This window comes from Panthera pardus, unplaced genomic scaffold, assembly GCF_024362965.1.
Source record: "Panthera pardus isolate Hobbes unplaced genomic scaffold, ASM2436296v1 HiC_scaffold_3, whole genome shotgun sequence".
In the NCBI taxonomy this organism is placed as follows: Eukaryota; Metazoa; Chordata; class Mammalia; order Carnivora; family Felidae; genus Panthera; species Panthera pardus.
The window spans coordinates 35699069-35711396 of record NW_026526876.1 but is presented as its reverse complement, the minus strand read 5'-3'; the positions used below and the strand labels follow the sequence as shown (position 1 = coordinate 35711396).

The 12328-nt window shown below is 41.4% G+C and overlaps 1 protein-coding gene across 4 annotated transcripts in view; it reads right to left on the bottom strand.

The window, feature by feature from the left end:
* Positions 1 to 706: 706 nt before the first annotated feature.
* Positions 707 to 12328, bottom strand: part of FBXL20 (F-box and leucine rich repeat protein 20) — a 100759-nt gene continuing 89137 nt past the window's right edge. For all 4 annotated transcript variants that reach the window (XM_053892844.1, XM_053892845.1, XM_053892846.1 and 1 more), the window contains 4 exons: positions 12020 to 12064; positions 10768 to 10824; positions 9605 to 9817; positions 707 to 7840 (listed from right to left, as the gene is read on the bottom strand). In XM_053892844.1, coding sequence (XP_053748819.1) covers positions 7733 to 7840; positions 9605 to 9817; positions 10768 to 10824; positions 12020 to 12064 — 423 coding nt within the window. In that variant the 3' untranslated portion in view covers positions 707 to 7732. The remainder of the gene's footprint in view (positions 7841 to 9604; positions 9818 to 10767; positions 10825 to 12019; positions 12065 to 12328) is intronic.

Below are 12328 nucleotides of genomic sequence, written 5' to 3'. Positions count from 1 at the left end.
AGCAGAGAGTTAAACTCACAAACCGCGAGATCACGACCTCTGCCAAAGTTGGACACCCAACTGAGCCACCCAGGCGCCCCCACTGTATTAACCTTTGTGTATCTTTCCTTCAACCTAGGAGCCTCTAGCATTGACTAGATACTGAAGTATTTGTTGACATGAAGGGAATAAAAGCAGGTTAACAAGTATTTACTGTGTGTCATTATTATCTCTTTAATCTTCACACTCCATAAAGTAGGTGCTGTTATCCCACTTTACGAAGGAACGAAGAACTGAGACAGGAAGGTCAACTGGCAGAGGTCATTCGGGTGAAAGGCAATGTAACTTGGAGCTTGTTTGCTTAACCATGGTACTACTGTACCATCATTCTGTCTTTGTCAAGGGCAATGCCCTACACAGATAGAGGCCTCAGGTTGAATTACTGCTGTCAAAGGATTAAAAGAAAGTTTTTTAGAAACTGATTTATATTACGTCTTCTGTTTTTCTTAGAGACAAGGAGTTCAGGGTATTAAATAAGGGCTATTAAAAAGGTATTAAGGCTATTAAATAATTACTAAAGACTATTAAAGAGTATTAAAAATATATCTATAAGGATGCCAAAAAGACGCCCCTTCATTCAGCCTCAGGAGCCTTTGTAGTTCTAGGGTTCAAGAAGTTAAGAATCGTAGCTCCAAGACAGGCTATTTCCGCAGCAAAATGAAAAGTCTTCACAGCTTATTTCCTTTAATTACATCATAAAACAAAATTAGAACATACAGGAAACAATAATAGTTACGTAACAATTTACTTTATATATTTATATATAAAAAACATTTTTCTTTTAGTCCAAAGATTTTAAAGCAAAAGGAATCCTTACTGCCACCTCGGATTTTATTTTAAATAACCCTCCCTCCCCCCATCCTCAAGCGCCAAAAGTACTGGGTGCAAACAGTCACTTGGACAGCTAATGGAGCCTGGTGTTAAGTCACCAAGTAGGGAACTGTGTCAGCCGCACTGGGGCAGGCCCGGTGGAGAAACCAGCAGCAGCTCCTGCACACTGAAGCGCTCCAGGGTAGGCCGAATGGCTGCCCGAGGCTTAGGCCACAGCAATGTTTGGGATCAGACCCTGCCAGTCAACCATCCTCTGCCTTTTGTCCCCTCAGAGAGAGGTTTCAGAGGGGGTTATAGTGTAGGGATGGAACAGCCTGGTTTGAAGGTAAAAATTTCTCCCGCAGCACCATTTACCCACCCATCTCTGCCCTCAGGCAGAGTCTGACAGGCAGGGATAGTCCTCACAGCTCTCTGAGCTCTGCACAGGTCTGTGCTCTCAGGGTCACCGGGAGGTGGGCAAGGGTGAGGAGAGCAGCTGGGAAATGCCTGAGGCAGGTTACCTGGAAACAATTCCTGGTAGGAAAAAGGAGGTGGCCAGGGTGGGAGGCAGCTGAAGGTTTAGTCTTAAAACTTGGAGAAAGGCAAAATGCAGAAGGCCTTTCTCCCCCTCCAGTAACCCTTGAGCCTGGGCAGTCACAGATCCTCAGGGGCCAGCTCTGAGAGCTGCAGCATGGTAAGAAAACACACTAGTAGCTCCTGCTGAGCCCCACCCCACAGATCTTGTGCATGTTAGAGGTTAGCATGTAGTTTGGGGGTAAGGTGAGGAGGGGAGTAAGAGAAGAAATCTCAGGCTCACCTCTTCCTGCACTTATTAGAAATTAACAGTCATCAGAGAAGCACAGGTAAGAAATTATTCTTAAGGGAAGGAAAAAACATGTAAACCCAGAAAAGTAGCAGCAAAGGTTTCACTTATTACAGATCTATTATATAGCACTAGGAAAGAAAGTCATTCACGTCTTTGGGGGTGGGGGCAGGTAAAGTAATTAATCAAACCATGCCAGTTAGAGACTCCTTCTCAAGTTAAGATTTTCTAAGACTTTCGGTTGTCGTTCGCTAGTGCCAGGGGAAAAAAGAAAAACAAAACAGTGACTTCAGGGGCTGAGAAGGGTTAGGCCAAGGTAAGAAACACGTGTGTGAGCAGCAGTGCGATACAGATTTGAATTAGTAAAAGTAAGTAGTAAGCAACAGTGACAAGTGAAACTTTGTGGGGCAAAGTTTTCTTCTTCCACTTTAATAAAATACACGTAACTTCAAAGATTTCCCTGGGTTCCTGGGGTATGCGTGTGAACAAACACCTTTCCTTCCCATCTCTTCTTAGGGTGGGGATTCTCAATTACTGGCTACCCACTCTCACCACGGTGAAAACCGTGCCCAGAAGCACTGGAGGTTCTTTCAGGGATGCCAATCCCCATCTGGAGGACTCTGGTTAGATGTGTGGAAAACAGAAGCCCTCCTTGCCAGTAAGAAGGGCATGGAGTTCATTGAATGAAGAGGAAAGTAAATCTACTCACATGTGTGAGGCAGGATAGATGCTTGTACCTGAAGCAAAGTGCCCCAGTTCCAGACCTGAATGAGTCTTATCTACCATTTTCCCAACCCCAGTTCTTCAAAACAAGACACTTTTTGAAAAACATAGAAAATAGAAAGAGTCAGTTGATAGTTTTGGTTGTTCATGGTTCTTTTTCCTAAAAGGGCAGTGAAACATCTTGGCTGAGGAAGCACAGAGACAACATTTTTGAACCAAACTCCACTAAGGGCTTATTCAAAAAAACATAAGGCAGAGATGGAATAAGCACATTACAGAATTTCTCTTAATATCCCACATGTGAGGTTGTCCAACAAATTTTTTTCTGCTGAAAATTAAGTGTAACTCTGTTGGGCTCCAAAGATTTACTCAGACTCAGGTGAGAGGTTCTTACTGACTTTCCTAAGAAGGGTCAAAGCCTTCAGAGATGGAGAGCTGACGTCCTAAGAATAAAAATGGGCAAACAGGCAGACTGGCCTTGTGAGGGGAGCTGCAGAAGCCCTTCATGCAGAAAACTCACTTGCCTCAAATGGTAGTTCCTGGCAGGGAGAGTTTGTATGAAGTGAGAGGGCAAGCTTAGAGCGGCATGTTCTTTGCTGGAGAACCAGATGTTAAGTTAGGGCACCTGAATACAGCAGGTACAGCCAGATGTCATTCCCAAATTACCTGGGTTAATTATACCCTACTGATATGGTCTTACATAGTTTTCTCTATCTTCCAATATTACAATTAAAATTTAGGATAGAAATAAAGCTGAGGAAAGGCTTAGACTCCATATTTCCCCTCATCCTCCTATTGCTTTGAGAATCTTTGGTTCAAGATCATTGTAAGGGGGTGGGTTGCCTCCAGACCTCCAACCAAATATCCTTCACCTCTTCTCAAACAAGGCTCCACTAACTCACACTGCCTGGGTTTGAGGTGGTTAAAGATCCTAGAACGGTGGGCAGATAGGAAGGCAATCTCTTAAAAAACTGTTCCATAAGCTCAAAGCATATACCATTGAAAGAATCCGTCAGCCAGGATGCGCAATGGGGCTAGAAACCTAATCCTAAACCATGCACGCAAGGAGGGAAAGGCAGAACAGACCCATTTCCTTTAAACCCCTCCTCTCTCACTGATAGCAACTGTCATATGCAGTTTGAAACTTTCAGCACAATAAACATTAAATGGCCAAGGGTCAACCATGATCCACAAGCGTTCTTCTTCTCCAAAACCACAGTCACCCAAGGATATGCTGCCCACAAAGGCAGGCAGGAAGTCCCCTCTTCCTTCCAATGCTACTCTCACACTTCTCTACAATTTCAGACCTGGACAAGTTCCACTGCACACCTTGTTTAGTGCCCCCCCACCCCCACCCCACCACGGCATTAGTGGGCTATCAAACTGGTAACAATGTATTTTACAAGACAATTAGGAGAAATAAAAGAACTTGACTGCTGTAGTATTATAGCTGTATTGAACAGTTCAAATGGTTTGGAGAGCCCCAAATAAAGCATCATAAAAATATTTGCCAGGTTTCCCTCTAAAATATGTGATATAAGGAATATGTAAAATTTCTGACTTATAGGTCTGCTAAATCAACGTAATGAATGTGGAAATTTACAAAGACCATTTAAGAAATACTTTTACATCCACTAAAGAGCAGACTAGGAGGAGACAACATTTTTTACAAAGAGCACAATGTGCTTTCATATTCCAAATATTAGGGGAAAAAAAGGATGAAGCCAGATCTCCTTAATTCCTCATATCCAACAGCTTGATTTCAAATTTGGTGAGCAAATGTCCGAGACAATCCAGTGAAAAATGGCCTGAGGCACACGACAGTTACTGAATTCAAGGCTGCCCAGGAGACTTTGCCTAGATCAGGACAAGCACCCAAAGAGGAAGCTAGACTGGAGACAACTGAGGATAAATCAGCAGCATCGTTGGGAATGAGATGGAGGCTTTAAATAGAAGGATGGGTATCAGAAGAAAATGGGAGAAGTCAAAGCAAAAAAAAAAAAAAAAAAAAAAGGCTGGAATCAGGCAGACAGAAAGTCCCTTCTTGATGGAGCCAATGTAGAGGCTATAAAAGATATTGATGTAGCAAATAATGCTGGAAAAAGGGGGGAAAGGCTGCTTTAAAAAGAGATGATCTGGGTGTTTAATACTGTTCTCCACACAGACAATGATTAATTCCTCCTGGCTACCTGCAGGTTTATGCAATAGCTTTGAGGGTACCTTCTGACTTATCCCAAATCTCTCCATTCACTCTGAATTTTTTTTCATCATAGAAGGCATAAAGTTCAGGGACTTGGGAGTCAGATAAATGGACCAATAAGCTGTTCCTAGGGAGAGGTTTTCTTATACCTCTGAAGCCTTACTAAATTTTCAAAAGTGTCCCTGATATTGAGACAAGAAGCACTATGTTCAGATGGCAGAACCGTTTCCACTTATCCAAAACTTACCATGTTCTGGATTCTCAAAGTCCTGGTACATTTCATCAGCTGGTATAGGTTGCAGACTGGCATAAAAAATATATTTCCTCCCAACCTTGATGGGCCTGAAGTTTTCTTGGAAAGGAACAAGGCCTGACCACATACAAGCCAGTGCTGCACACTCCTTTTTCCTCTCACTTGATTGTTCTTGGCCCAGACGGGTAGGGATCACCCGTGCAAGTCCCTGGGGACTTGCATGTGGGTACACTTTTTGGGTTGAGAAACGGCATTTCCAAGCTGTTCATGTTTTGGTGAATAGGGTGTTTTAAACTTATGTACTTTTTAAGTAAAGAGGTATTAATAGTCTCAACTAGTGGGCACTTTAAATCCATACTCACTAATCAATCAGTGTTTTACGGTCAATTTGTTCAGGTAATACAAAAAAAACCCAAACAAACCATAATATGTTAGAGCAGATGGTCTCTAAATATTTTTCTTTTTACTTTTGTTTTGAATGAGTGACCTGGGGATCTGAATATTATTAACCATATCTGGAAGTGTGTGTGCATATGTGTGTATTTGTATGGATGGAGTATAACAATGAGTCTCATTTTAAAAAGTATATTCCTATGTTGACTACACTCAAATAAAAAAAATTTTCAAGTATATTCCTCATATGATAATTTGAAAAGAAGATAAAGGGAAGGGGAAATGAAGAAATCTGAGCCTTTAAAAGGGCATAACAAAGTAGGATTTAAATAAATTTAACATGCAGGAGCATCTGGATGGCTCAGTTGGTTAAGTGTCCGACTCTTGATTTTGGCTCAGGACATGATCCCATGATTCATGAGACTGAGCCTAGGGTTGGGCTCTGTGCTGACAGCACGGAACCTGCTTGGGATTCTCTCTCTGCCTCTCCCAAAATAAATAAATAGACATTAAAAAAATTTTTAAATAAAATAAATTTAACATGCAAGATAATGGTGAATCATACAGATTTCTAGGACCCTTTCATCTGATTGCTTTTGGAGAAAGAAGTTCTACTTTATTCTTACATATGCTGGTAGAGCCAGCACCTGCAGCATTACAACAAGCCTTGTAACAGTCTAGGTCATGCAGAAGATGATCTAAGATCATGGCAGACTGCGCAATAATGTCCTAAAAGACCCACCCCCCCAAAAAAAAGTCCTATTAAAAAATCACACAAGATGTTCAACCCTGGGGTTTAGAAATCTACTTCTCATACTTGAGAAACTCATCTTATTTCCCTCATCCTTTATGATTTTTTGGGGGGGAGGAAGGAAGAAGAAAGGAAGCTCCTTCTTTGAGTCATGGGCACTGAATACCTGCCTTCAGCTCTGGTGACTATGCTGGGCAGAGACACTGAACCCCCTACTTCCTCTCAATGTTTTCTTTCTCCTGCCCCAAAGCCTTCACCTGGTTACCCCCCTATTTCATTCACAGGGAGTCTGGAGCACAAGAGAGATATGGTTGACAGGTTTTGAAGTGGTTCTGGCGCCAACATTTGAAATATACCACCAACACTGACATATAGTTGACCAGCTATTCTAGGGTCATTCTTGTGTCCCTGATAGGCTGAAATGGCGGGGGGGGGGGGGGGGCGGGGGGGGAGAAACTGACCAGCTAGACTGCACAGCAACTGTAGCAGCATTCGTACTAAAGCAAACAACTTCACAGACACAAATCAGGGATGATACCACTCACACCTCGATTTCAGTGAACATTTGACATGTCTGAGTGTGGGTAGGGGGGCCTTCAGGCTCAATTTTGGGATTCACCATTCCATTCTTTACTAATAATGCATTTCTCTCTCCTTATTAAGTTAGTGGAGTTTGATGGAAGGAAAAATGTGCAGGGGAATATTGGGTATATCATGCGTATTATTATATATCACAAGGTATAACAGAAACCAAAAGGCAAAGTTTGTTTTCGTCAAAATAGTTTTAGCTCAATTTCTTCTCATAACATTTCTTATTTTTGTTATAGTTTCTCTTCAGGTTGGCAAAGATTCAGGCAGGGTCCCCTAATGATAAAATTTAGAATTAAAAAAATATTTATTGATAATGTCTTTTTTAAAAATGTTTGGTAACCCCAACTAATCATCCAAAATGCACACTGTAAACACAACAGCAGAAGAGTAACAATTGAGTGTGAGTAAGCAGACTATGAACAGGTGACAGACTGAGCAAGAGTGCAGGAGGGAGCAACAAAGAACGAAAGACAGGTGCACAAGTGTGCTACCGAGAGTGACAATTTGAGTGAGTAAGCACATTTGGACCACAGCGATTTCAGCGCAACCATTTAGGAAACCTCTGGGCCAAATACTTAAACACAGGAGGAGGAATGGATGAGCCTTCTTTGTGAGCATGCTCAGCATGTTGGCATGGGAACAAGGAAGCAGAGAAGCTCTGTAGTCATCTCACGATGGATGGCTATCATTTATAGGATGCAAAGAAATTTTCTTTCTGGTCCCTGGATATAACATATACTGTTTTTCTATGCTTTCCTTGACCCTGGAGGACTGCAGTTGCTGTTCCAAAATCACCAAAGAAACCCCTTAACAAAATGAAGAAACTGCAATAGCAATAACACTGGGTTTGCTGGAATGCCCCCTTCCCTCTACCTTGCTTATGATTTTCTTCTTGGCATGTCCAACAGGAATGGTTAAGTTTCACCAATCCACTTGATAAAGCCGGCATGGGCTTCAGTCCCCTGGTCACAGAACTAGAAGGTGGGGGTGAGGATGGGTGTGCATGTTATGTGTGCCTCGGGGATCTGGACGCTGCCCTCACTTTGTAACCCTTGCCCAGAACACTGGGGTTGCTTCCACTGGAGACTCCATTGTAACTCTAGAAGTGTCATTAAATACTCAGTTCACCAAGGTTGACCACCTCCATTGTCATAGGATGATGCAGCATCTGCAGAATCGCTGTCTGCTGCCCCCTACTGACGGGGGTGGAGTGACAGGTGCGAAGTAGGCGTGGACTTTAATATTGGGCAAATGGGTCTGAAACAAGACAGAAACATTACTAAGAGAGAGGGCTTAAACAGAAAGAGCAATGTTGCTTTTCAGAAAAAACGTTGAGGGGCTGAGTGAACATGAAAGCAAGGCAGAGGCTAAGTACCAGTCGGTCAGGATGTTGAGAGGCCTGGGTTCCGCTTTGTAGTATCCCATGTTATTCTAAATGACTAAACAGCTCACATAACCTTGGTACCCGTTTCCATAATAGTAAAACTGGGGAAAAACTTCATACTAATCTCTTAACCTGTCCCAAAGGGATTCCTACTTGGATTCCCAAAGTTGAAAGCAACTATATAAGCTTAAAATAATTTTTTCTGGGGCGCCTGGGTGGCTTAGTCGGTTAAGCGTCAGACTTCGGCTCAGGTCATGATCTTGTGGTTTGTGAGTTCTAGCCCCATGTCAGGCTATGTGCTGACAGTTCAGAGCCTGGCGCCTGCTTCTGATTCTGTGTCTCCCTCACTCTCTCTGCCCCTCCCTTACTCATACTCCATCTCTGTCTCTCAAAAATAAACATTAAAAAAATTTTTTTAAATAATTTTTTCTAAGTCATTGCTTCAAAGCTGATGGATGTTTCTTCTGATAAAACCTCACTATCGTCTTTTAACAAAACGCTTCCAGTTTTTACTACATAAATAGTTTCTGAATTGCTACCATGTTCAAGATACTGTGCTAGTTAACATAAGAGGGATACAAAGATGGTCAACATGGAGATCCTGCTCCTAAGGAACTTAACAGTCTAGACATAAATAGCTAAATTAAACTACAAAAATGCTAAATGATGATTTGAAGAATAGACAAAAAAAGTCTTGAGAACTCAGAGATGGAAGAGATTTTGGACAGCCAGGGAGGTCTAGGAACCCTACTGTAGGGAGGCCATAGAAGAGGCTCTGGTTGGTCTGTGGCTCTCTCCTTGTGGTGTAGAAGGAATATGGCTGCCAAGGCCTCCCCATTGAGGTTATGCTCTCAGTCCTCTAGGTCTGAAGGGAGAGGAGGAACTAAGGCTAACTGGATCTTAAGATGAGGTTTGGTCTCCTTTATGTACTCAGATGCCATATGGCCAACATGGATGTTTTTAGACATTGGCTGTAAGGGCCTACCTAAGCACAGTGCCCTTCCCACAGCAGGTGTGAAACAGATGTTTCAATAAATGTCTGTTGAGCTGAATAATCTAACATATAGATTCATCCAGCCTTTTATAACCTCCTTGTTAGCAACTTGTCTTCCAGTCATTTGGCTATGCATGGGTCTCTTTATTATGGAGGATGGGGCTAAAAGAAAAGGTGAAAAAAAAAACCTCTTAAATCCATTTGTTGTCTTAAAAAATAAGAACACCAGAAAAAGGGTTTGATGTGAAAGAAAAATACAAATTAAATTCTTAAATCCCATCTAACTAAATATTTTCTTTATGTTATTCCTTTCTTTCCTGACTGTGGCACGTGTTTTTGACTCTACGTTATTGAGCCCTGGACATTACTGGAGAAACTATGCTGGGAGGAGACCTACTTTTTTATCCCTCAGTGGCTATTTTCCTACTCAATTTCCATCTAGAACAACAGGTAAAAACTATCTATCCTTGCATTTGCTCTCCATTTTTTCCTCTTTGCTAAATGTCCAAGTAAATATAAAAATCACAGAAATCTAAATCTAGAACAAAAACAGAAAAGGAAATAAAGGAGGAAAAAAAAAAGAAACAAAAGAAGGAAAGGGTGCGGAGAGCACTAGAGCTGGAGAGTGTGCAGCCATCTTTACCCTGAGTCTCTTGATCCCAGCCCGTGTGATTTGCTGGCAGTCATAGAGTTCTATCCGCTCAAGGCTGTGACAACTCTTCAAGTGCTCCAGGGAAGCATCTGTGATTAGTGGGCAGTTGTCCAGTTCAATCACCTCCAGCTGGTCATGGGCACAGGCTCCATTCCCCAGGTGACGAATTCCATCGTCTGTGATCAGCTCACAGTGAGACAGACTCTGCGGCCAAATAGAGCAAGGAAGGTCAATGAAACATCTCATGGTGTTTTTCTAGCCATTGGCCTGTGCACAGTCGGGAAGGAAACCTTCTGGGTTGGATTTTGATGTATATGGAGCCATCACTAGATCCATGTGGTAAAATGAGAGCAAACTAGAGCTGCTGGGGTTCTCCTTTGCACAATCAATGACTGACATTTCTATGTGTGATTCTAAATACACTGTGTGAATGCATGCAACGACTGTGAAATAGTTCATAAACAAAATAACATACGCACCCCCATACACAAATGAACACTTTTCTACAGGGGCAAAGGGGCCTCAAGCTTTTCTTGAATAAAATTTTCTGCAATTTGGACTAAACACTGAATATCTGATACAGGGGAATGCCCAAGCAGCTAATTAACTGAAGATGATTCTTACACCTGTTAGGTGTGGTCATCTCTTCACATAAGTCTCTTTACCAGTTTTCCTTAAATTCCTGGTTCCTCCATGTGAAACTCAGAACCCCTTATCCCAATTTTGGATAGTAATATGGCACTAAGTACACACAAAAATGAGCCTGGACACAAACTACAAGCAGAATGCTTTCCCACAGTATTACTGGAAACAGTAGCACAGAACACCCCTAGTAAAGCCTTGATTGGTTCTGTTTTACAGGACCTATTAGTCTCAAGTGAAGCAAATTGAATTTGGGGCCATTTTGTCCCCTGGATCTCTGAAATTTAGCCATCATTCAGGCTGAAGTATAATTCACGTGGGAGGGAGATTTCATACTCTTCATGTCACTTTTCAATCTCTAAGTACTGATAACATAATCCTTTGGTCCTCTGTAAGTTGGCAATTTGGAGAAATATGCTTTCCCAAAATGGTAGCCAGACACCAAGAGTAAAGTAAGAGTTGGGTTTTGATTGAATCCAATGAACACAAAACTTTCAAAAAGTCAAACTCACCAATACTTGAAGTCGAGGACAGTGTATAGAAAGTTGGATTAATGTGCTATCTGTTATCTGAAAGAAACACAGAAGTTTATTATAGGTATAATTCCAAAAAAGCCTCATGGCTGTACCTCATTCTTGAGTACACTTGTATTCTAGACTGATACCCCGCCCCCCTTTTTTAAAGTAGGCTCCATGCCTGATGTGGGGCTTGAACTTGTGACCCTGAGATTAAGAGTCGCATGCTCTACTGACTGAGCCAGCCAGGTGCCCCTAGACTGATACCCTGATATTAATCATCAAATAACAGAACCTAAGGTTGAAATCCCATCAGCTACCTGAACCTGTTCTTTGAGAATCTATCCAGGCAGGTTTGAACACATCTAGTCATCTCTAATTTTCATCTTTGACTATTCAAAGAATAGTCTATTGAAAATCCTTTGTTTCTGAAATGAATGAAAATCTGTCCCCTTGTAGTTTGTATCCATTGGACTTGGTTCTACCTCCTTAGAACAACCACAAAAAAGAATCAGAAGACACTGCTCCATAAAAAAATTTAATGTGGGAATATCCTCAAATTTTTAAGAATATATATTTGGCTTATATTTTATAAGTCATGCCATTAACTCTGAATTGATAAACTGGGTGTCAGGTATTTTCCCAAAGGTGGCAGAAGGGGGCTGCGGGACTCTGGGTTAGCTATGAACATTCAAGAAGCAGAACTCTTGAAGGAAGAACAGTCTTTTATAGTTATCTTAGGCTGGAAAGTAAATTAGTGCTTCTTTTCAAATGTCCCTCCAACTCTGAAATGATGATGATGATGATAACATACAGAGCTTCACAGGGGTTAAGAAATGGTGGGCGGTGAAAGGTTGGGGAGGGCAGGCATGTGCACATCACTCAGAAGGAGCAACACTGGGGAGGACACATGGGACACTCAGGCAAGTGCAAAAGATAGATGGATGTGAACAAGTTTTAGTTTAGTAAGAATAGCTGCTAAGTAGTGTCTGGATAACAAGTATTTTAGAAAAAACTGACTTCTATAGTTACTGGAGTCTCTTTCCTTTATTTTTACTATAAAAAAATTTATTATTCTATCTTCTTTTTAGGAGTAGAAGTGCCCCTTCAAAATTTCTCCCCAATCAATTAATAATCTCAAAGCTTTAAAAACTGGTAATAAAAGAAATTGTTCGTAAGGTCAGTCTGTCTGCCCAGTTATGTAAGTTTCTATCATACTGTATTTCTGAGTAAAAATCCACATTCTTACCTGAACACACTCTTCCAGGTCCATCTTTTCGAGCTCATGGCAATTCTATAAAATACAAAACCAAACATTATAGCTCAAACATTTAAAACATGGGAAAATTTAAGGCCAGAAGTAGTATTAAATACACCGACAAAATCTTAACTTTCAGAGTTATTCCTATAACAACCTCCCATAACTCAGAGGTGTCATTCTAATGACACTTTCTGCCTTATTCCATTAATTACACATTTTAAAAGGCCTCAATCACAGTGAAATTTCTTAATTATTCTACATTTAAAGTATCTAACACCTTACAAGTCCACGGGAATA